We start from the raw sequence: 23,272 nt of genomic DNA on the forward strand, positions 1-23,272 counted from the left end.
GAATGCGTGGACATCATTTTACTTCCAATGACGATGTTCTTCGGGTTTGTTGAATACTTTGAAGATCTTCAGAGTCACTCCGGAGCGGAGAAACTTCGGGAGGGGATCTTTGCGGTACCAAAAGAAAAAATAACTACCAACAAAAGAAATGACAAGCTAAAGACACTCGGATTGACCTTTTGAGGCGTTACCTTGGGTCACGTCAATCGGTATGAAAGTCTCGAAGCAGCCGCTGTTGTTTGTCGGTTAGTCCGAGAGCTATCACAAAGTCATTCGGTAGGGCGTAAAATTGCTGTTCACCGGGTGCAATCCATTACACAACTTACGGCGTGTCCCATGGCAAACCAGATGCCATGTTGCCATCAAGGGGGATGATATGATGCTCAAAAATTCTGCGTGCCGTGTGACAAATGGACCTCAACTGAGCACCTTTTTTCGTGAGCAGGCAAATATTAAAACCCTCGAATGCTTTCGTGTCTTTTCGAAACTCGAAGTAACTGGTAAGAATTGTTTGATTAAATCAATTTTCAGAATCTTTGCGCAAGAACAAGAGTCTCGCAGATAGGGGCGTAGAAGGTAATAAATATTGGAAGCGAAATACAATAAGGAATTTTTCAATAACATTTTAAATTCAAGGCTGGGTTGTGTTCTTATTACCTATTGTATGTTATTCTTGAAAGAAAATCCAAGAGAATATCCATTACTGTATAGATTTACTCTTATAATCTACCTCTATGACGTTCTTCCAATTACACCAAGCTAATACAAACATTTGTCCAGAACGGGGCATCACTATCTGCGTACATTAATCAGACAGTGCGGGTAACAAAGCCTACATTTAAAAGCCCTCTTCATCAAGTGACCCAACACGATAACCTCCCATTCAGGCACACTCCCCTGCTTAATTGCCCTTTAACGATAGAGTGGAGCCGATTGATGCAGTTTGACCAACCGTACGATAGAACGCTACTTCCAGCCCCGAGTGTCCTTTTATCGATCGAGCAAAATGGATTCTTCATTATCTCTAACAACTCCCAACCCGTTCCGTACGTCCTGGATACGTCCTGTTGTAATGGCGGGGGACGGACCTGTTCAACAAACACTGGCCTGGCTACATTATTACAGCGATAGCGATCGACCCGCGTGTCGGACGCTATCATTGTTATCGGTTGGCCTTCCTGCGGTGTTCCCAATTCTCGGGTTTCCTTTTCTCATTAACTCATCCGTTTGTCAATTTCAGTTCCGTTCGGCTCCGTTTCAACGCGCTTCCTTCCCTAATGGCTTAGTAAACCTCAATGAAGGACAGTTTCCCTGCTTTATCGAACATATTTGTATAGCACGTGAAAGAGCGAAGGCCCACAAGCGCTGGAGGAAATCAGTACGAGTCTGACACGAGAGACACGTAAATAACCACCATTATACCGTCGCCGAACGACGCCATTATCGATACCCGGCATTGTTGGGGTTAAGTAAACGCAATATACTTAGTGTTTGCTCCACTAGATGGAGCTTTGCTTCTACACTTGTGAAAATACTCCACCGGGTGTAGAGTTCGCGTCGGATTCGTGACGCTTAACGTAAAATCGATGAAAATGACACGCTGAAATGAACTCCAGGCTCCAGTGCTACAATGCAAACAGACGAACTCACCTCCCTTATTGTATGGCGTTTAAGTTCCAGGGTGGCATTCCGGGTGCCGCTTTGTCCTTCCGCCCCCAGGCAAACGCTTAATTGAGTTTCTGTAAAGTGATTTTGCACGGTGATCCCGCACTTCCTCTTTCGGTCGGTCGTTTCATGGCATGCCATGCGGTGATGCTTAATCTAAAGTACTTTGATACAAAAATACCTTCCACGAGGGTTTGACGTTCGAAAGCGCAACGCGAGGACACGAAGACTTGCTGGGTGCGATATACTTTTTTCCAACGGTTTAATACTTAACAGTGTACATTGTCCGCGTACACTTTTCCACTGGGTGGGGAGTCATTTTGTTCCCCACACAGCAACAAAAAAAAACGAACACTCATGCAACGCTTTGCTGAAGTTTCCATTCGAGTAGGTCGTGCGTGGTGATGGTGGGTCGGACAAGGGATCTCAGCATACTTTGTGAAGGCAGTTAAAAAAGAAATACACATACACACGGCCAGGACAACAACCACCCTTTTGGTAGAAAGATTCGCCTTGTTTTTTTGTTTGCCCCAGAGTTGGTCCCTGTCGAGTGGTCTCGGTACGCTTGCCGCCCCGTTCCCGAGCTTGAGAGCTCCAAGCGAAAAGGACTTTTTAGGATGATGATCCCTAAAAACCCTGTGGATCCGCGTTCCTTTGTGACGCATGCGAGTGGAGCAACCAGTGTGCGGAAGCGAGAAGGAAACGGGCGCGCGCGAGAGTAGCACAGCGATAGAAAATGGCCTCGCCTAGTCTGATAGCCACGCCCTCCGAGCACTTTTCTTGGGAGCGCACTCGAAACGGATGCGTGGAGTGGCGGAGGGAGAGGACAAAACAACAAAAACCAACACTCACGCACACAAACAGGCGCTTGGTCGTGTTATCCTTGCCGTTTGTTTAGAGGAGATTTTCCTATTTTTACACGATGAGTGGCGGGCTCTCACGGCAGCACCGTGCTTGAAAAGCGGATGCGCGCTCTCGTGCGATCGGCACTACGCGTGAAGTGGTAGTGCGGCACAAAAGGACTTAATGCCCTTCGGGTTTTTTTTTCCTTTGGGTAAGGGCCAATACAGACGCACACAGGCGTTTGAGGGAGAATATCGAAAAGGAAATAAACCACGCGATTGGGAAACTCGTGCAAACTAGAGCAAACGAGCGAGACGGCGAGCGTGTGCACGCACGCGAATGAGAGCTAGGCGCGACACATGCTCCTTGTGCGTTGCTCTTCTGCTCCGCCGTGCTGCGCCGTGCCGTGCCCTTTCGAGTCCCTTGGTTTCGAGTGCCGTGCAACGAGTGGGCACTTACCTTCTCAAGTGAAAACATAATTTAGTTACAGTCAAGCACAGCTTCAGCCCGGGACGGACGTCGATGCTGGCGTCAATGCGTAGTTGGTGCGTTCGGGTGTTGGACACTGTTGTGGGCAAACCCTTAGCTTTCCTACCATCCCCCAAAGCGTCCGGGGCGGATCCAGTCGTTGTTTGAACCAATGTTTTGTGAAGCGTTTGGTGTGGTATTAATGGTGTGTTTTTGAGTGAAATCACAACTAATGGTTAGAACGATATGTGCGGCTCAACCTTGCAAGTGTTTACCCTAGAAAATCGGTTCTATAAGTGCTGGTGAATTGCTTACTTACTGTTTAAAGTATAAAAATACACTTTATAGTGTTTGAAAAATAACTACAAATCAATCAAGAAGTGTATCCATAAGCGACCTGCAAGAAACAATCTCATTTTACGTGAAACAAGTTACTATCACTTGTCAAAGTGGCCACCGAAAAGAACGAACCAGTGGCAAACGCCACCGGTGGACGGTCCAGTCGTTCGCCCTCGTCAACTAGGACGGTGGAACCATCGTCACAGTCGCCACCGGTACGATCGTCGGCGAATACGGTGGGGAGCAGTGCGGCTGGAGCACCGCCGGGAAGTCCCAGTGAGACGGCTTCCAGCCCGAGTCAAACCGTACTGCCGGACGGACCCACAGTGATGGCGGGTCCGACGGCAACGGCACCGGTCCTGACCTGGTCGCCATTGCTTTTTCCACCCTGGAATACGGCCTTACTGCCGGCTGCGTTTTATCCCGTTGCGGCTCTCCGATCACTGCCTGGGTATGTTATTGATGATTTAAGTTACATATTAAATTAATGATAACTAAGAAAAGGGATTTCTTGTCTATTGCTATTGCTGATACTCCTTATTCCATTTACTATAAAAAAGTTTTATCAGAACATATAGTAGAAGGTCGATTTTATGGGCAACTGCGGACTGACCGCATGTCGGTTATTCGATTTCCACGGATAACAGGCCCTTCACCTTTGTATGAGCAATAATTGAAGATGAAGATGACACGTCCACGTTAAAAGCATTCATATATGTTTTTTTTTTCGTATTGCAAGTTATTGCTTATTAACATTATGGAACATTTTTCAGGGAGTTTAACTAGATAAACTCTTTCCGTAAAACACTCAAGCTCCTTTCGGGCCAACCGGATAAACGGTTAAAAATTCAAAACTCTTGAACTAGCTGTCATTTTTAACTTACGGATAATCCGCCCGTTGGTTTACTAGACCCCGGATAATCAACGTTCTACTGTAGTCATATAAAACATATCTAAATCATAAGAGTGAGCTACATAGTTAATTATAATTAAATCAGAATATTTGGAACAAAGATAACGCATCACATAACGAGCCTGGGAACACAAATGGTATTTAACTTACGTTCTTTAGAGAACTTTAGATTAAAGCGGCTTAAAATTTTAAGACATTTTAAACTAATCTGTTTAAAGTAATAATTCAATTTTGTTGCATTAAAAATAGCATTAATAATTGTAGTAATTAATTGTTAATTGTTGAATTCATAGAAAGTAATCACCCAATTCTTCTCCACAATCGGAACTATTCTTCTTCTCCCAACTGTGCTCCAACTTCTTTAATACATCATTAATAGAAAACGAGAATTCTTCTGCTTTTTCAACCATTCTTCACCTTAAACTACTTAGTAACAGAGATCAAGCTAACAATAGGCTCGTTCAGCTTGCGCCCTGTCCATTCAATGCACTGCGACTGATCCAGTTCTATCACAGATACGATCCAATTAAAATCTCATAAATCGTGCACAGCTTCACAACGCAAACGCTAAACGGTTCCGTAAAATAGGTGACACGCCACTGACCGGATGTACCATAAACATCGTTAATCGGCATTACCGAAAGGCATCCTTCCCGTCTGAACCAGGGCCCTCGGAATGGACTATTTTATTACGTTCACTTCATGGATGAAATTTTACGAAAGCAACTGACGGCTACGGCTCTAGCCAAAGTGACCGATGATGTGTATAATCGCATTATTTACTGCATCCGCCGATTACCGATCGGACGACCGAACGGATGCAATCGAACTGTCCTCGTGTCCGTGCATCCGGTTGAGCTGTGCTCGTTTTTTTTTCACGAGCCAACCTCCCGTGAGTGCCACTTCTGGGTGACGGGATTTTTCACGCAGCAGGAGGTCCTGGATCGACATTCGGCTGAAGGAAGGATGTCTTTTTTGTCCATTTCTGGCGTTGTGCTTCATTTTTTTATACTAAACGTACCAGATGCAATTTGTAGCTGCCGTTAAGGGAAAAATTTTGCAGATGAAGGTGCAGAAGACTTTTTATTTTAAAAAAGGGACCCAGGAAATTAACGCTATAAATTTGGATTAAACCAACTCCATTGTGCTGTAGCTCTTCATTCGCTGTTGAATGCATTCATCGTATCAAAAATATTGATAAACTTAACAAACATTATTTATTATATTTTTGCTATAAAAATGATTTCGAAAGGTAAAATAATTTTTCTCGATCATTTTCTCGAACACACCTTCTGAATCATCCCTTTTCCGTTCCTTCAGAATGCATCCGGAAAGGAAGACTTCTACAGGATTTGTCTTCTACGATTCCACCTTAAAAATTAGCATAATCAGCTTTCGGAGCGATTTTCACGCTTGTCCATTTTTCCTTGATCCATGATTTTGACACTTTGTGCCTTGTCCTCCATGTCAATTGCCTGCTTGGATCGTATCCGTCACATCTCTTCCGAAAAGCTCTCAATTTCAAACGATCCCATAACCCATGGCCTACTGCTGCGGATCATGCACCGATACCGGCAAACCGGTCGAAACGGAGCATCGCATTGCGCGGGAGACGGGATCCGGGGGATCACCTTCGAGGGTTCATGAGATCAGTGACGCTTGAAATAATAATATTTGGCTCCTTAGCCGTCTTAAAGTGTTGTTTTAATGTTATTTTACATGTGTGTCTTTCAACCTTGAGACGGTGGAATGTGAGCGTTTTGCAACAAATCCGGGGATGGGTGTGCGTTTTGTTGTTGTTGTTTTCTACTCACCGCAAAGGATATTTGGAAGTGAAGGTGCGAAAGGCAGGTTCGGAATTTCCCAAAATCTTGTCCTTTGGCAAGTTGATATTTAAATCGAGTTTTGGGAGAACAGCACCGCACAATCACAGCCACCTGCTAGAGGAGCTGCAGTTGCACTACACCTGACCATGCCCGGTATGCATCCCGCCAGGATACCACGATCAAACGGAACGAAGATAATTTATGCCGAATGCGTCCTATAATCATTATAAATGCAAATTAGCAGTCAGTATGATCGGATGAAGCTTGTTTTACCAGCGGTGTGAAGAACACCAACACCCGCATCGCATGGGAAGGACACGCATTGCTGGGCCGAAGCAGAAGGAGGGCTTTTATCGACGGTGTATGTTAAGGAATACCAGAAAAAAAAGAGAAGAACTTTGGAGTTTACTATCGGAAATTCCGACACTTTACGTCGCCATCGTTATTAGGGCCCCTTTTGTTGCGGATCACGTTTCATCCCATGTGCGGGAGGTTACAGAAGGGCAGGTGACGGATGAACTTATGCCGAAAAAAGACCTGCAACCTCACAAAATGTTAGCGTAAAGGAGTGTGAGCGAGAGAGAGACATGAGGGGGAAAAAGTGGAAAATTTACATAAATTTAGTTTTGCCTAAAATGTAGCGTCTTGAAACAATGTTTGAAATGGTTGTTGTTCACACTCCATATCATCGGTGTGAAAGGAACGGCAAAACGTCTTTGGTCCGCAAAACTAATGCTGGAAAACACGTTCTCCGTCTCACCGTGTACCCCTGAATCCACATGGGGGAACTCCGGAAATGCCGGAATTTCCCAAACGTACACCACCACCTTCAACCTCTGCGACGGACCGGTTGTAAAAGTCTGCCAAGAGGGAGGATGGCAAGCAACCCACACACACACACCTAACGGTCGAGCTAAATTGAATGAACAGGCACTCGAGTAGTCGGGCCGGGTAGAACAGGGACTCCAACAAGGCGTTTGTGGGAGGTACAAGGACCGCAAGAAGAACCTAAGGGGCGCTCCGTGACGGGGTTGCGAGCTTTAGACACAGAAAAACCAACAGTGTTTTACTGGTACTGGGTCGGGGGTACGGGAGTAAGATTCGACATCGATTTCTTCAGGAACGGTCGGAACAGTACTGCCGTGTGTTTGATTGCAATAAGTTATGTATATTTTTTTGTTGTTGTTTAGCAATGGTTCGAAGCCAACCTGAATGTGCTGACATTGGAAGTCTCGTCGGTATTATTGATTTGGGAAACTCCAAACATAAGGACCTCTTCTTGTAAAGAGGTACTCAACCGACGGGTACACGCCCGATATTCGAGACTGTTCCTTCAATTTAGCTTCTTTTTTAATTTTGCGTTAGTCACTACACAGATTTGTTTGTCTGTCTTTTTAATTGTTGATTTAAAAAAGGAGTTGTGAACTTTCACTATCATTTTCTATTGAACTCTTCCAGAAAGTGATCTCTGATGTATTTCTACAGAAAGTACTATAATCACGGTATCAGTGTCCATTTTTTAATACTCCCAATACATTTACAACCCATCAACGTCTATAAATTGCTGAATGAATTCTAAATTAAACTCATCCTTCAGCCAATTCATAACCACCATCGGCCAAGATGCAACCCAAGCAAACCCAACTGCCCAAGCTGTCATGACAACCATTGTCACCCGGGATAAAGCTTAAATTAAAATCCAATCAAGCTACCGGTTGCCCCCAAATGGAGGTGAAAACGCAACGATTATAAAGCGAACACAAGAATTACGCCCATCTGAAGGGAAAGGATGTGTTCTTTTCTTTCTGTTCGGTAAACTAATTCCACGGAAGGGCTTTCATCGCCACGGCCTTTTCTATCCGCCATCTTTCATCGCCGTAATCATGCAGTCGGTGCTTGCAGTTGGGTTTCGGAGTTGGCTTCAACATCGTTTCCTGTTCCGATCCCTCTTGTTCCACCACCATCGCACAGAAGGGTGGCCGCTGTTACACGATAAAAGAATCATCCAAGCGAGATTGGGTCAGAGATTATGTTGTCCTCGCTGGCTCTACACAATAGCGACCCGGTGCGATTGAAAGAATTGAAAAGAATCAAATCTATCACATGGTGCAGGAGGTGAAAAAAAAAACTGCTATGGCCCACCGTAACGACGATCCGGCGGTTTGACAACGGTTAATAAATCATAATTCGTTTGCTGGATGATATTTTTTCCCCACAACTTCGTGTTTGTGGAGGAGTTGAGCCTGAGCGGAAGGATTTTATGATTTAAGCTTGCAGGGTTCCCGAGAGGGGATCTTAATTTGATGAGCTTTCGTATTGGTGCACGGTGTAAAGGAGACATCGGCGAGGTAGATGCGATAGGACGGAGTCTGATCTGCTTAATAGTACGTCCAGCGCGTAGGTATTGATCAGCTAACCTAACCTTTCTGATCTGATTAATCGAAAGTGATGAAATTAGGGACATTGGTGGCGAGTTTATTGATTGACGTTTGGATTGGAAAAAAGGGAAATTGAATTTTTCTAGCTTTTTTCTCTCGGTTCCAGTGAACTCTAAATCCACCTCATCTGAAGTACAATGGGATCTTTAGTCTGATGTGGGTTGTGAGAGTTTTATAATGAAATTAGCCTTCTTTTTATGCGCTTAGCGTTACCTTCACTTTAGACACCCATGTTTAATTTCATCTCCGTTTTTTTTTCTCGCCTGCAGGTTCCTTGACAGCATGAAACTCCCACAATCGCAACGAACCACAAGCACCGGGGCCGGCTTTCGTATCTGCAACCTGCTCGAGCTGGACAACGACAAGAAGCAGCATGCGAAAAAGCGAAAAAGCTCTAGCTCGATAGACGATGCCGTAACGCTTCATCGTTCCCGGGACCAAGACGCTGATGAGGCGGACGATGAAGATGACTCCGGTGCGGTTGATACGGCCTGTCCGGACGGTTCCCTCACGCGGCGAAGCGGGACAACACTATCCCAGGAAGACACTAGCAGTAATCCGGATCTGCACGGTTGCAGTGCGATCAACAGTGACGATGACAGTAGACCCGAAGCCCGGGGCCCGGATGGTGGTAGGGGAACGATGGGCAGTGCGGCAAGCCGTGGACCGGACGAACGGACAAGTCCATCCGCGACGAGTGGCGACGAGGGTGGTGGAAAACCGTCGTTTGGTTTACGAACCACCAGCCTGGCGGAGGATTTGCATGCCCGGTTCGGATACTCTGCGCTGCATCCCGGTTCGCATCTTTCGCATCTACCTTCGCATCCACACCATCATCATCACCATCATCATCAGCATAATCACCATCACCAACATCATCCGGCACATCTGCATCATCCGCATCATACGCTCGCTTCTACGCCTCCCGGTCACGCCCTGTTTGGTGGACGATCCTGGCCGTACGACAGCTGCAATACACTAACTGGTAAGTGTACATGGTTGTTTGGTGTTTTAAAAAATTTCAAGGTACAACTCAAATGACATAAGATGTGATTGACGTACCAAGGAAAGTTTATCAAAGATGGATCTATAGATAGGTGAAATATTGGTCTATTGTGGGTAGTAAAGACAAGAATTAATAAGGCTTCAATCTGTAGGCACATACTAACCTTAAATTTACTGAAGTTTGATGTCCAAGCGAGATGCTGTATGTTCTGCTTTTGGAGAACTATTGGAAGATGCCTTCCATCTATTGGAAGATGTATCCAACTGAGGATACAATCAAGTCTCGCTAATGTAGTATCTCTCAAAGATAGCAAGTCTTCCTGTGATCGTGGCCGAGTGAAGGAGATTGTGAGTTTATGGGGATATACAATCCACGATCTTCAGTATATTAGACCAGAAGACTCAAGATCACTCAGGATTCATGGACTGTGAGGACCTTTGATAGATTTGCTGAGAGAAGAGAATTTCTGAACATCAACCAGAGACCTTGTCTATGAATCGAAGAAGAATACATATCTTCTCTGTTTAAACTTTCCAACTTTCCCAGTCCCTCGTCGCTATTGAGCTGCGTTAGAAAGGGGCTCAATATCAAAACGATCGATTGTGGATTAACCTACAAACAACAGATTGATGGGTTTCAAAGTAATTATTAATGTAGTCCCTTGTGTCGTTACGTGTGACTTCTCACACTTTGAGCCGCGTCCATGAATGGACCCCGCCGGCAGCAGCTGGTCTGCCCAGTTTTGGGCTGACCAGCTGGACGGAAGGAGGGCACAAGCCAACGCAAGGGACAACAGTGCTAGAACAATTAGGACACGGACACGCCGCCAACATTACACACGCACACACAATCGATTCGTAATCGTTCACCGTGTTCGTTACAACAACGTGCCCAATAAAGACTGCCGTCCGTGTGGGTTGATTTACAACTTCCGGGCTAGTATTCTAGTGCTGGTTCTACTGCGAGCACAATATCAATTAGAAATCAATCACCAGTTCAATGACAAAAGGAAGATTCCCTGTCCCGCCGTCGTCCCGTTCGTACTGGATGTGATATCCGTCGGGCACACCGGGGGGAACAAAGTATGATCGGCCACAGACAGTAGACTACGTTACATAACCTCAACAATACCACTACCCAAAGCGTACCGGGCTTGGGAATGATGGAAAATACCTTCTTTTTTGTCGCTGGTGCGCTTCGTTGCAGTACTGCTTGTCCAATCCGGAACCGGAACTGTCAAGCGAAACGAAACAGTTTCGCTCCGGGATCCCTTTCCATTTTCCCTTTTTTTCCCCTGCAAACGGCCAAACATCCATTTTGTGCCCGGACGAAGGAAAACGACAGTTAAATTGAGGTGTGATCGTTGCCGCTTTTGTGGCCCATTATACGCTAGTTTGGGTTAGTGTGACACCCTGTACATATATATTGTGATCAATGAGAGACGAAAAAGGGAATAGGGAGACGCAAAACTTAATTTGCCACACATCGAAGGGTGGCATTTCGTAGCAGCTGCACCGTGCTTCATTGTAGTGTTTCGGATCGGCATTTGTACGAGTGTGAGTGTGTTAAAAAAGGCTTGAAAACAACAAATCTGATCCAGCTAAAGCCACGGTGTTAACATAACGTTTTTTTTTTCCTACCTATTCTACCTATAAACACACTCCATCATCCTTATTTAAGGGATGTGTTTTCCTGCACAATACGGCAATTGCTGGTACGAGCTGGTTTCCACAAAGCATTAAAAAATCCATTATAGCGTCAGAAAGAAATAGAAGAACTGTTACGCCGTTGGCAAAACATTATTCCGAACCGTTGGAACAATTTCCCCGCGGTGCGTTTGTACCACCATCAAGAGCTGGCGCACTTTCGCTTAAGCTTCAGCTGTAATATGGGCTTCAATTTTTCGAATAGGTACAACCTTCCACCCGGGAGTGCTTGTTTGTTTAGGGAACCCGGTGGTACACACAGGGCCTTGCGCACTACTTGACAGGGATGGTAAGTGACACTACGGCGGGGGGGAACAAAGGCAAAATGCAATTGGCAGCCATTTTTAGGGATGCAAATGTTTATTGCAATCACAAATCCCCGATAGATGAACCCTTTTCAAGAGCATGCCTATAATGCCCCTGTCCCGGTTATATCTCTCACTTTCAAGCATCTTTCTTTAAGCGTTTTTTTTTTGTTTTCAAATGGAGGATTTATGAAAGGGTCATTAAACCGTTACTAGACAAATTGGATTGATATATTCCCTAGGCCATTCCATTTTTCATTTTGTCGATGTGAGTTTTACATTTTACATTGTAACAGGGTGCCGATGTCATTATTTACATTTCGCATAAATTTGTGGAATTAGCAATGCTCATTTTGCATTGAAATTGTTCACACATCGTACGTTAAAAATGTCTTTAAACAACATTAATTAAAGCTACAAAAGCACTCACTTATCCTATCTCATATATTATTAGCGGAGAATGGTCCGTATATCTTATAAACTATTCTTATTATCTAACTTGTTTAAGCTTAACATCTTATCATCATACTTTATGAACAATTTACTGGTAAAATAATGCAACAAAGTGGACAAGCCTGCTTGAAAACTCGAGCTCAGAGAGTGTCCTGTTTTTCCACAGCCACTCACGGCTTACAAAAGGATCGATCCTTGGATGACACTCATCGCTGAGAGGGAGAGATAATGGTATATAAACACAGTGTGAGAGAACGAGACCGAAAGGAAAAAATCCCCGCGATGAAAAGCAGGCGGAGCAGAAAAAAAGGGCGTGATCTTTGCTATCCTTTTTTGGGTAACACCATCATCATCATCATCATCGTTTGAACGAATTTTCTTTCATCCCCTTGGTAAAATGCATCTGTACGCACACTCACACACGGGGTAGTGTAAGTTGAACCACTCTCACACACACACACGAAAATGCGATGAAAAAGTGTTTCCGGATGTGATCAATTTATTTGTTGAAGGATTTTGTTTTTCGAGTTCTTTCCCCAAACGTACGGTAAAGAGTTAAAGAGCGTAAAGGGAGAATGGTGCGAGTGTTCCGGGTAAGGCGCTTTGCAGCAGAAGTAATCGCCGGTTTCCGCTAAGTACATTAATAATAAACTCGAATGTCATTTATCAACCATCCCGGAACTGGCACCGGGAGAGAGAAAAAAAAAGCCGTCCGCTTGTTGCCCTTTTATTTGGTTAGAAGTAGCAGAGGTTCCTGGATTAATCGGGCAACACGACCGGTGGTGCGTTTTAAAAGCGACACGACACCACGAAGTCCACGCACACAATGCCGAGTTGTGACAAAATAGGGAAATGGTTACCAATCGGACGGGAGAGCAGTAAGCTCAAGGTGGTAAAGGATAAGGGATTCACCGCCGGTTTGGAATGGGGAAGTGCTGTCATAAATTATCTCCATTCGGAGACCGGCACAATGCGGCGAAACAATTTCCATTTCCGGTATCTATTTCCTATTGTTCCGATGCGGCTATCGAGGTCACCGGGACACAGTGCGTGGTCGTGGTGTGCATGCTTGCTGCACACCTTGCAAATGGCGCAGCATGAACGTCCCCGATGCAAACAAATGCTCTTGCATGAAAAAGAATGCAAATCCGGCACATCCGGATGCGTAGGAAGTAACACGCACTAATTGACCGTATCCCTTTGTCTTGCCCTTTTTTTCCCCCATTCTTCAGCATGCCATCAGCAAGCGGCCCAGCAAGCCCACCAACGGCTGTTCGCCCAGCAGGTCAGCCCAGCGGACAGTACCTCGCCGGTGCACTCGGAACGGTCGTACATCGGTAGTGGCGGGTTGGCGACCCTAGCGGCGGGTGTCACCGGTACGGCCGGTGATCTTACCGTCGGCAGCCACCTGGCGTCGGGACGGGCCGGTTCCGGTATGCGCACACCGAGCCCGTCCGACTCGGAGCGTGGCGATCCGCACCACATGCACGGCGATACGCACACGGAAAACTCGGACGACGTTGACATCGAGGAGGGCTGTGACGATGAGATCGACATGATCGACGATACGGACGATGGCAGCATGCCGACGGAGCGTGGCCACCAATCGAACGGGCTGGGCCACAAGAAGCGCAAACGGCGGGTCCTTTTCTCCAAGGCACAAACGTACGAGCTGGAGCGTCGGTTTCGGCAGCAGCGGTACCTGTCCGCACCGGAACGGGAACATCTCGCGTCGCTGATCCGCCTCACACCGACGCAGGTGAAAATTTGGTTCCAGAACCATCGGTACAAGACGAAGCGGGCCGCACACGAGAAGGGTGCGCTTGACCACCACGGTGGCCATGGTGGGGGTGGCAGTGGGGCTGGAGGGTTACCATCACCCCGTCGGGTCGCTGTGCCGGTGCTGGTGCGCGATGGTAAACCATGTCTCGGGGGTAGCAAACAACCGCACGATCTACTGACGGCAGTACCCGGTGCGGCTCATCTTCAACTACCGCCCGGATTCCAGCATGCCAGCCTGCTTCATCATGCTGCGGCGGCTGCAGGACGCTGGTGGTCATAGAACGCGCTTGTGTAAAATGTGTACATACGGAAGGCGGGATCCGGCTTCACCTAACCGTTCAGAAAGAGGGACGCTGAACAAACAGTCACTTGGTATTGGTATAGATGTGGTCAATGTGTTTAGTGGTCGATAGGTACAGACAGAGTGGAGATAGAGCCAAAGATGGCAAAGCTCTTCAAATCTCCGGACTAGCGCAATATGTAAAAATCTAAAATGCAAAAAAGAACAGGGAATTCGTGCAGTGCTCTAACCGGTATCTCATCGGTAGCGCTTGTTGCTACGAAACACTTCTCTTCGGGCTGTCTTATACATGTCTCTGGCCGGAGAGTTTTGTTCCTGAGTCACAGCACAGCTAGTTGGTCTAGGTTGTAGGTAAAGGTACAAGAGATTATGGTATTTAAAAATACGGTTATAGTTAATTTATGTAAATCCTAGTTTCCCACCAGAGACAAAGGCAAAGATGTATCGAGCAGTAGACATGAAAAACAAAAACAAAATAAAACACGAATAATAAAATAATTATCCAAATTCTGGCTTTTCGATCGTCTCCCATCAAGTGCAACACGCAGAACAGAACACTTGCCACTCATGTACAGCCAATCCCGAAAATCCACTTCCTCTCGAGGGCACCCCCCCTCGCCCGGCGATAGTCATTCTTAGCTTTTGTTCCGTTGATTTATCGTCACAATAGAATTTCTCTCTCTCTCTCTCCACAATTCGCTTCTCAAGTTTGAGCCGGAAATCAATAGGCTTTCCGATCGGAAACGTTGGACAAAGTCCTTCCGCTCGCCGGGTGGACAATGACGTTCGAAGTGAAGCGGTTGTCTTGTTCCCTTTTTTTTTTTGCTCGAAACGAACCATAAAAAGCGGAATAAAAAAAAACATCACCCGAAATGGGAAAAGAGCAAAGAACGGCACAAACAATGCTAACCTTCGGGACAAATGGCCGGAAACGGAACACAAACCCTGTGCCCCGTGAGATGCAGCGAAACTGCACGGGACAACAGAACGATCCTACCAGAAGGACATTGTTTGTTGTTGGTTAGAATCCTTGGGAACGTCGGGCGGGCATTCAATTGAATGGCCGTGTCCAAAAGTCAAAAAGTCCGAATCAACCGGATATCATTGGGAATCAATAAAAATGGAGAAATGCGTTTTTTTTTTGCTTTGCAAAGAAATTAAAACTATAATTACTTAACTAGCCACGATTACTACAGCTTTTGTTAAAATTCAACTAAGATAAATGTTGAAACTTAAACGTTGAAAGTTTTACAGTACACTTTACTCTCACATACCCTCAAAAAAAAGGACAAATTCCCACGAACAATAGAACAGCGGGACAAATTGGCAACAAAACGTTTCCAAATCGCACTTACTTGGCACGTTGGTCCTCAGGGTCAAAGGTGAACAATACAGACGGATCGCTGTCAGTTCTGTTTGGCGTACCACTTCTTGTCTAATAAATCCAATTCCGATACGTTTTCTTTTTATGCCACACTCAAGAAAAGGTGTCTTAAAACAGGTCAGTACGTGCTGTTTCCACTTGAGCCACGAGAATAGCCTTCAAGTGCATCCCTCGCACAGGAACAGGTTCCTTCACCGGAAGTTGCCCGACATCGATCAGTCATTCTTTGATGCATTCAATGATGCTATCGGTGAGACCGGGGAAACAAGCCGAATAATGTGAGGAATTTCTCCTAAAAATGAGAAAAAACACGAGAAAAATATTACTATGGTTAATAGTATTGTATAGTGGTAATAGTATAGAAAGAATACTTGCTGCGTCATCGGGGTCTGTAGCATCTGCCGACACACTGATAAGCATACACAGAACCGTTTGGTCATCTTTACCGAGATTGCAATCGTTGCTTTTAGTGGTGGTCATCCAACAGGACACTCTAATGATAAAAGACATCGTTTCCCGATGACATTCACTTTTGGAAATATCCCCCGGATCATTATCCCTTGTCCATGTTTGTGCCCAGCGCACGGAATATGTAAATACATTACTTAACACCCAAAGTTGTTGTGCCAAAGTACGCAAACTCACAAAACAAAGCACAAACAACAAAACAACAACACGTAAACACACCTTCAAAAGGACGAATAAACAATTAAGCTGTCCCCACCGTTTGCCCCTTGCTTGCTTCCAATTGCAATCTCATCCACACGAGCAACACCTCCCACACCGTATTCGCGTGCCCGGGTAACTGGGCACATAAATTCACATTATGTTTATGATACCGTAGGTCCTTCTGCCACAGTCCCGCACCGGTCCTTCGTGCCGGAAACGGAAAGAAACTCCGAGAAAGGCACCGACCGGGCGGAAGGGGTACAGCCGGACGGACGGTGTTTCCCAGCCGGGGTGGACAACAAAAGGCCATCATCCTCGAAGTGCGTTCCGTCCGTTTTCGCAGCCGCAGCGCTATCTCACACACTACGCTTCGGTTGGTTTTTATGACTTATGACCTTCCATTCCATTAGGACTATTATTTTTACTATCATCCGCGCTGCCGTTATTCGTCTTCATTCTACTACGTGCTCCTTATCCAGTGTGTCTCGGTGCGTTTGTAACAATGAAAAATGATCGGAAAAATATGCTTTTCCTGTTGCCCTTCGTTTCGTAGCGAAACGTTGCCACTGGGCGGGTGGTGTGTATCATTGCGCACTGGAATCGTGATGCTTGCCGATTCATTTCCAGTTCGGCGAAACATCACAACAGACCGTATGGGTATGGGAGAAGGTTGCCAAAAGTTACAAATCGCTCCCGAGCGAACGGACACAGAATGATTTCTTTTTTTCTTCTGCGGGATAATTCCTGTCTTTTTTGTCCACTGCTTGATTGTATTCGGTCCCTGCCATGGCGTACCGTTAGCCTCTTATCTTGTTATTCGTGCGTGACGCGGTGTAGTGGCCGGCGCGGTCCATGAACATTAGATGCATAACTTCACGCCACATGCGAGAGAAAGGAAATCGTTCGCGTTTATGTTTTGTCTGTCATTTTGCCTCCCTACGCGAGATAAAAACACCAGCAAAGGTGTGCAAAAGCAAACAGATAGGAAGGTTTTGGGCGAAAAATTATTAACAAACAACTTTGCTGCTTAAATATGCTGTAATAGAAATCGAATTCAAGTGTTTTATTAATTCCTGCTATCCCTCCTCGCTCCACATAACCTTAGTGGCTGTTATTCCGTTCCTATTGTTTGATGCATCCCTGTGCATCACGAACGTTCCATCCTTGCAATATCCTTTGCCACCTCTTCCATCCATTGTCCGAACTCGGCCAGCGATGCAGTCTCAAAACGACGTTCATGTTGAGCCCATTCGAGCTGAAAATGGGTCGGAAGCTTCGCGACTAGCTCCCACAGCAAGGTGTAACTGTTCAAGTATTCTGGTCGTCCCGTTTCCTTTATGGTGAGGCACATATCTTTTACAGCATATCCAAAGTACATTACTGTTGACCACTTATCGCTTTGCGGTGCCTTCAGTTGGCCCATCTTCTTAAGCATCGATAAACAAAGCAGCTCCGGTCTGCCGAATCGCGTTTTTAGGCTTTCGATCGCTTTGCCCACGGTTGAGGGGTATATGAGAAGGTTCCGAACCGCCCCGAAAGCTTTTCCTTTGAGGTGCTGACGTAAGCGAAGTGCATTCTCCACATCCGAAAAACCGCACGACGCCGTAGAACTACGGTACATTGCGTAGAACAGGGGCCACTCTTCGGGTTCACCGGTAAAATTGGGTAGCTTTCCCATACCAGCTATCCGAGCATTTAGTTGATATTCGGTCAACGGTGTCGCTTCACGCTCTGGGGAAGGACATTTCTCAGACATTTTGCAGTTGTGTGTTGGCAGGAAAGTTTCCACTTCACGTTGATACACTGGAACACTCGGAATCATTAGCAATTGTGTTGAAGAAAGCTTCTTATCAGGATATGTTACGTACCTTTTCTCTGCTTCGAACGTTCTAATGGGAATGCACTCCGAACCTAACTTTTCTTCGAGAAAATTATGTTCTTTAAGAAATACGGTATAAACGTACTTCCGCAAGCAAAAACAAAATCTTCCGGCTTCAACCAAGGATCGATTTTTCGACCATCCGACGTACTTAGTGAGTTTCAAGTAAAACGAATCTTGGAAGACGAAACATCTTAGCACAATGTACGCTGATGATTGGTTATTTTTAAGGTTTAACGAATTTTACCTAAAACACCCGTTATTTTCCTAAAAGCTACTCTCGTTCAGGAATCATCGTTTATCAATCGTAAACAATAAAAAGGCGGGAAGTGTCATAGTAAAACACAGTGGGCGAGCTGAATTCAACTTGGTTTGACAGTTGCTTAATTAGAACTGCAGTAAAATTTTATGATTTAGCCATTTTGAAAAAAAAAACGCTTGAACGCTGTATATTCGTGATCATTGGGATTCTATCTTGGCGGGATAAGAGAACAACACGGGTTGAATTGAATGCATGGATGCGTCCATACGTCCTTGAAGTAAAGCGTGCAGGGCGTTTTCATCTGCGTATAGAACCTGAATTTCTAATCATCTGTGCAAAATGCGTACTTTCATAATGCTTCCGTTGATGAACCTTACGTGAACATTGCGTGGCCTTATCTCTTCCGAATGAATTCAGGTCATTACTTTCACAAGTAGTGCAAGATATGTAGTTCCGTGTTCCGAGTTTATTCGACGAAGTTTTGTGGGTTGAATCCAGTGATATCAACACGATATATTATGAATGTCGCTAAAGTTAAATTTTGAGTGGTCTTGGAAGGGCTCTTTAATAACCTCTCTGCATCGTCGAAATGCATACACTTCCTAGCTGATTAAGGTCACGTTGAATGCCAGATCTCAATAGAACGTTAATCTCTTTATCTCTTCTATCGTAGAATACAACGGGTTTAGATTTCCCCATATACGCCATACACTCACTAACTTACTTATCCAATTCTATAACAGTTTCGCGCTTTTGGCTTGATGTAGGGCTCCTCCAAACTACGCTTGGTCAAGCAATGTTGTCAGATAATCAACTATGCCGAACGCTTCAACGCTATCACTTCATCTGAGTTTGGGCTTACCATGTATTCTCTGTTCATGTGGACGACCTAGATAGATTTTATGAGCTGAACCGTCCGAAGTCAACCCTAGCCCTATTTCATCATCGATGTTTATCAGTGCCGAATCCAAGATAGCTGATATATGCCGTGAAATCGTTCTAAAAGCCTTTGCTATATAGAGTATTCTTTGAGAATGTGAAGTTTGTGTCATTCTTCAAGAGACTTCGTTTCCTTATCGTTGCGGTGTTGCTACAACATTGTCAATGGATTAGAAGAACATAGGTTATCAGTTTTTATGGCTAGGGATTTTTTTCACATCAATTGAAGTCTTTCCTACCATTAACACTTCCAATACATCAAGCATACGCTCAAAAAGAGTTAATGGTAATTCATCATCAAACTAGGTGTTAGCAGACGAAAAGCGATATGTGGTGTAATGTGATGTAATAATATTAGTGATAACGAACGAACATAGCAAAGCTTCGTACAATTATGAGTATAAGTAGCAACATCACTTCCGAACAACAACTTAGTGTGTTACGGTGCGTTGTACGATTACGATCGTTAGTTCGGTCTTGTGTTTGAAATGGAGAGCTGGTACATTGTGGTACTTTCCGTGATCATTGGAGCGGCGGCCAATCAAGATACTCCTAACAATACATCTTTGACTTTGGAAGAAGTCACGACTACAACCGAATCTCGAATACTAGAGAAAATTGAGCATTTATCACAAACCGTGAAAGATGAAATGAAAATGTTTAACGACCGGATTGACGAAATGAAACGTGATATCAACAGATTATTGCTTGCGCAAAATGAAACGAACGAAATGTTTGGTACTACAAACAAATCTTTGGAAAAAATGTCGGAACAATTGCATAACTTTTCAACGTCAGCTACACTACGGTTTGTTAATCTAGAGCAGAAACTAAAAGTACTTCCAGAAGACACGGGAGTGTACTTCATGAAACCGGATCCATCCAAGAACGTGTCGTTTGAAGTACCTCGCGACTGGACGAATAACCACGGATTCGGTGGCAATTGGATCGTTTTCCAGAGACGGTTCAATGGTTCGGTCGATTTCTATCGCAACTGGACCGAGTATAAGCAGGGATTCGGCGATTTGCGTGGCGAGCACTGGTTGGGGTTGGATAAGCTGCACGCAATCGTGAAAACTCGACAGCACGAGCTGCTTATCGTGTTGGAGGACTTTGACGGTGTGTTTGCGTACGCGCATTACGATGACTTCAAGATCGGAGATGAAAGTGAGAAATACGTTATAAAATCGGTTGGTCTATACTCCGGTACGGCGGGTGATTCGTTTACCTCTCATCAGTACGAAGTTTTTTCAACATACGATCAGGACAATGATAAAGCTGCTACATCGCACTGTGCCAAATCGTTTGTTGGTGCTTGGTGGTTTTACAAATGTCATCGAAGGTACTACGAATGCCATTTGTTTTTTGTAAGTGATATCGTATTTACTAATCGTTTGTTGTTTTTTGTTTTCATGTCGTTCACTTTCCTGTAGCCACTTAAATGGAGAATATCTAAATGGAAAAATCAACCGCCAAGTTGGGATAATGTGGTATGAGTTTCGAGGATCGCATTACTCCCTAAAGAGCACCAAAATGATGGTTCGTCCAGTTGCGTGAATATTATTACTATAAACCAGTAGATTATTTACCCATAAAAAAAAAACAGTCGAGTATAAAGATTTGAAATCATGAACCAAAAGTTATACACATTTGAGTTTTAACTTTAAAGATAAAAAATTTTACTGCTTCTTGGCGTAACGACCTACTAGGTCATTCCTAAAATAACTAACATAAGACAGGTAACAGTTACCTCGTAACTGGATGGTCTATGCTTGTTGCGAAAGTACGGCCCATATGGGGTTTGTCCTTCAATTCCTTGTGGAGATTTTAAGAAAATTAGTGTACAGTTAGTGGATTAGGTAGAAAAGGTAACCAACAGCTTAATAGAAAAGAAAAACTCTGACGCGGGTTTGATGTATAAAAATGGATTAAATAAAACACGATTTTATTCGAAAACAGTTAAACCTAGTCGACAGTGTAAACATAATAGTACATATAATCAATTAACCAAAGTATCTACTGTGCTGCATTCAATTGTACACCCAAACTCTTTTAATGTTGGGCTAAGGGCCATTCTGTTTTTATTACCACTTACTTATCAGGCATTACAGGTCTGTGGTTGAAATCCGTTTTCTGCCTATGCACCGTCAATACTGGGTGCTTACCGAGAACTCGTCTATGCTAGGAAGTATATGCTGGGGATGTTTTGTTATCACCATTGAAAGCATATACGTTAAATTATTATTCGTATCGTACTATGATGCAAAAACCCCCACAAGTGTGGTTAGAATACTCACCGAGATAACGAAAGAACATAGCAAAGCGTCATAGAATTGTGTTTATAAGTAGCTGCATTTCTTGCGAACCACAGATTATTGTGTTACGGTGCGTTGTACGATTGCGATCGTTGGTTTTGTCTTGTGTTTAAAATGGGTATTTGGTGCATTGTCTTGCTTTCCGTGATTATTGGAGCGGTGGCCAATCAAGATACTCCCAACAATCCACCTTATACGTTGGGAGAAGGCACGACTACAACCGAATCACGAATACTAGCGAGAATTGAGCATTTATCCCTGACCGTGAATGATAAGATCAAAGAGTTTAACGATCGAGTTGATGACAAGTTACGAAACGTCTTGGAGCAATTAAAAAGTTTTTCAAGTACAACTAAACAACGGTTGGTCAATCTGGAGCACAGGCTGGAACGACTTCCAGAAGACACGGGAGTGTACGTCATGAAACCGGATCCATTCAAGAACGTGTCGTTTGAAGTAGCTCGCGACTGGACGAATAACCACGGATTCGGTGGCAATTGGATCGTTTTCCAGAGACGATTCAACGGTTCGGTCAATTTCTATCGCAACTGGACCGAGTATAAGCAGGGATTCGGTGATTTGCGTGGCGAGCACTGGTTAGGGTTTTAAAAGCTAAACATGATCGTGAAAAACCAGCGACACGAGCTGCTCATCGTGTTGGAAGACTTCGACGGTGTGATCGCGTACGCGCATTACGATGACTTCAAGATCGGAGATGAAAGTGAGAAATACGTCATAAAAACAGTGGGGCAATACAACGGTACTGCTGGTGACTCGTTTACCTATCACAAGGGCTGTTTATTTTCAACATACGATCAGGACAATGATAAAGCTGCTACCAGCTGTGCCCAATCGTATGTTGGTGCTTGGTGGTTTTCTTTGTGTTATGCTAGGTAATACGAATTTATATTGTAGCACTACTAATAGTTTAGCATTTTTTTTATTACTAATTGATTTTGTTTTTGCTTCAATTCCTTTTTATAGTCATTTGAATGGAGAATATCTGAATGGAAAGAGCAACCAGCAGGCGGGTATTATTTGGTACAAATTTCGGGGATTGACACACTCCCTGAAACGCACCAAAATGATGGTTCGACCTATTGCTTGAAAATTAAACAAAAAAAATGCAAAAGTAACTCTGGGTCATTTAAAAAGCAAACGGATATAACTTGTATAAAAATACAGCCCACGATAATATGAATGGTATGTCAAATCTCGAATTATTTAACCATCCGAATTCTCATCATACTCAGAATCATCTGCCGTGTTATTCTTCTTTGCGTGATGACGCGCTGGTTCATGTCTTTCACATAACAGGCTTACTTTTACACTTTTTTACCCATTGCTGAATAGTCTGCGAAGGAAGGCGGCGAGAGGAAGCTGACTTCACCAGGGCCCGATCTAAATAATTGTTTTCCACATTAAATAATTAATTTATGTGCTTTCCACAAAAAAATTAAAATAGTTTTGTGTTTTTATTTTTCTTCCTCTATATTTTACTCATCTTTCGTCTCTGCTCAACTATTTCTCATCACTATTATAAATTTCTGATCCCTGTATGTTCATTTATCGCTCTTACGTCTCTCCCTCCGTTTCTCACTCGGGTTTGCTTTCTGCTACTTGTGTTGATGTTTTTATTTAACTTATGTTATGATGCCCATTCGAGCACAGTAAACCTCCTGGATTTCTCTCTTTCTTCCCTTGTTTTTCGTTTATTTTTGCTCACTTTTAGCTCTTCACCACTACAGTAGTGTTTCTTTGAAAGTAAATAAGATATTT

The 23,272-nt window shown here is 44.3% G+C and overlaps 3 protein-coding genes and 1 pseudogene across 3 annotated transcripts; 3 read left to right on the top strand and 1 right to left on the bottom strand.

Moving 5' to 3' along the window:
- The first annotated feature begins 3,644 nt into the window (after positions 1-3,644).
- On the top strand, positions 3,645-14,024 carry LOC128719511 (homeobox protein vnd-like). The gene is made up of 3 exons (XM_053813138.1): positions 3,645-3,766; positions 8,762-9,477; positions 13,195-14,024. The coding sequence occupies exons 1-3, from the start codon at positions 3,645-3,647 to the stop codon at positions 14,022-14,024; spliced, it is 1,668 nt and encodes a 555-aa protein (XP_053669113.1).
- Positions 14,025-17,245: 3,221 nt separating this feature from the next.
- On the bottom strand, positions 17,246-17,854 carry LOC128718478 (uncharacterized). The gene has a single exon (XM_053812100.1). The coding sequence runs from the start codon at positions 17,852-17,854 to the stop codon at positions 17,246-17,248; it is 609 nt and encodes a 202-aa protein (XP_053668075.1).
- A 1,812-nt stretch (positions 17,855-19,666) lies between these two features.
- LOC128710057 (microfibril-associated glycoprotein 4-like) lies at positions 19,667-20,735 on the top strand. The gene is made up of 2 exons (XM_053805096.1): positions 19,667-20,520; positions 20,612-20,735. The coding sequence occupies exons 1-2, from the start codon at positions 19,667-19,669 to the stop codon at positions 20,733-20,735; spliced, it is 978 nt and encodes a 325-aa protein (XP_053661071.1).
- Positions 20,736-21,607: 872 nt separating this feature from the next.
- On the top strand, positions 21,608-22,601 carry LOC128707420 (microfibril-associated glycoprotein 4-like; annotated as a pseudogene).
- The last annotated feature ends 671 nt before the right edge of the window (positions 22,602-23,272 follow it).

This window comes from Anopheles marshallii, chromosome 2, assembly GCF_943734725.1.
Source record: "Anopheles marshallii chromosome 2, idAnoMarsDA_429_01, whole genome shotgun sequence".
Classification (NCBI taxonomy): Eukaryota; Metazoa; Arthropoda; class Insecta; order Diptera; family Culicidae; genus Anopheles; species Anopheles marshallii.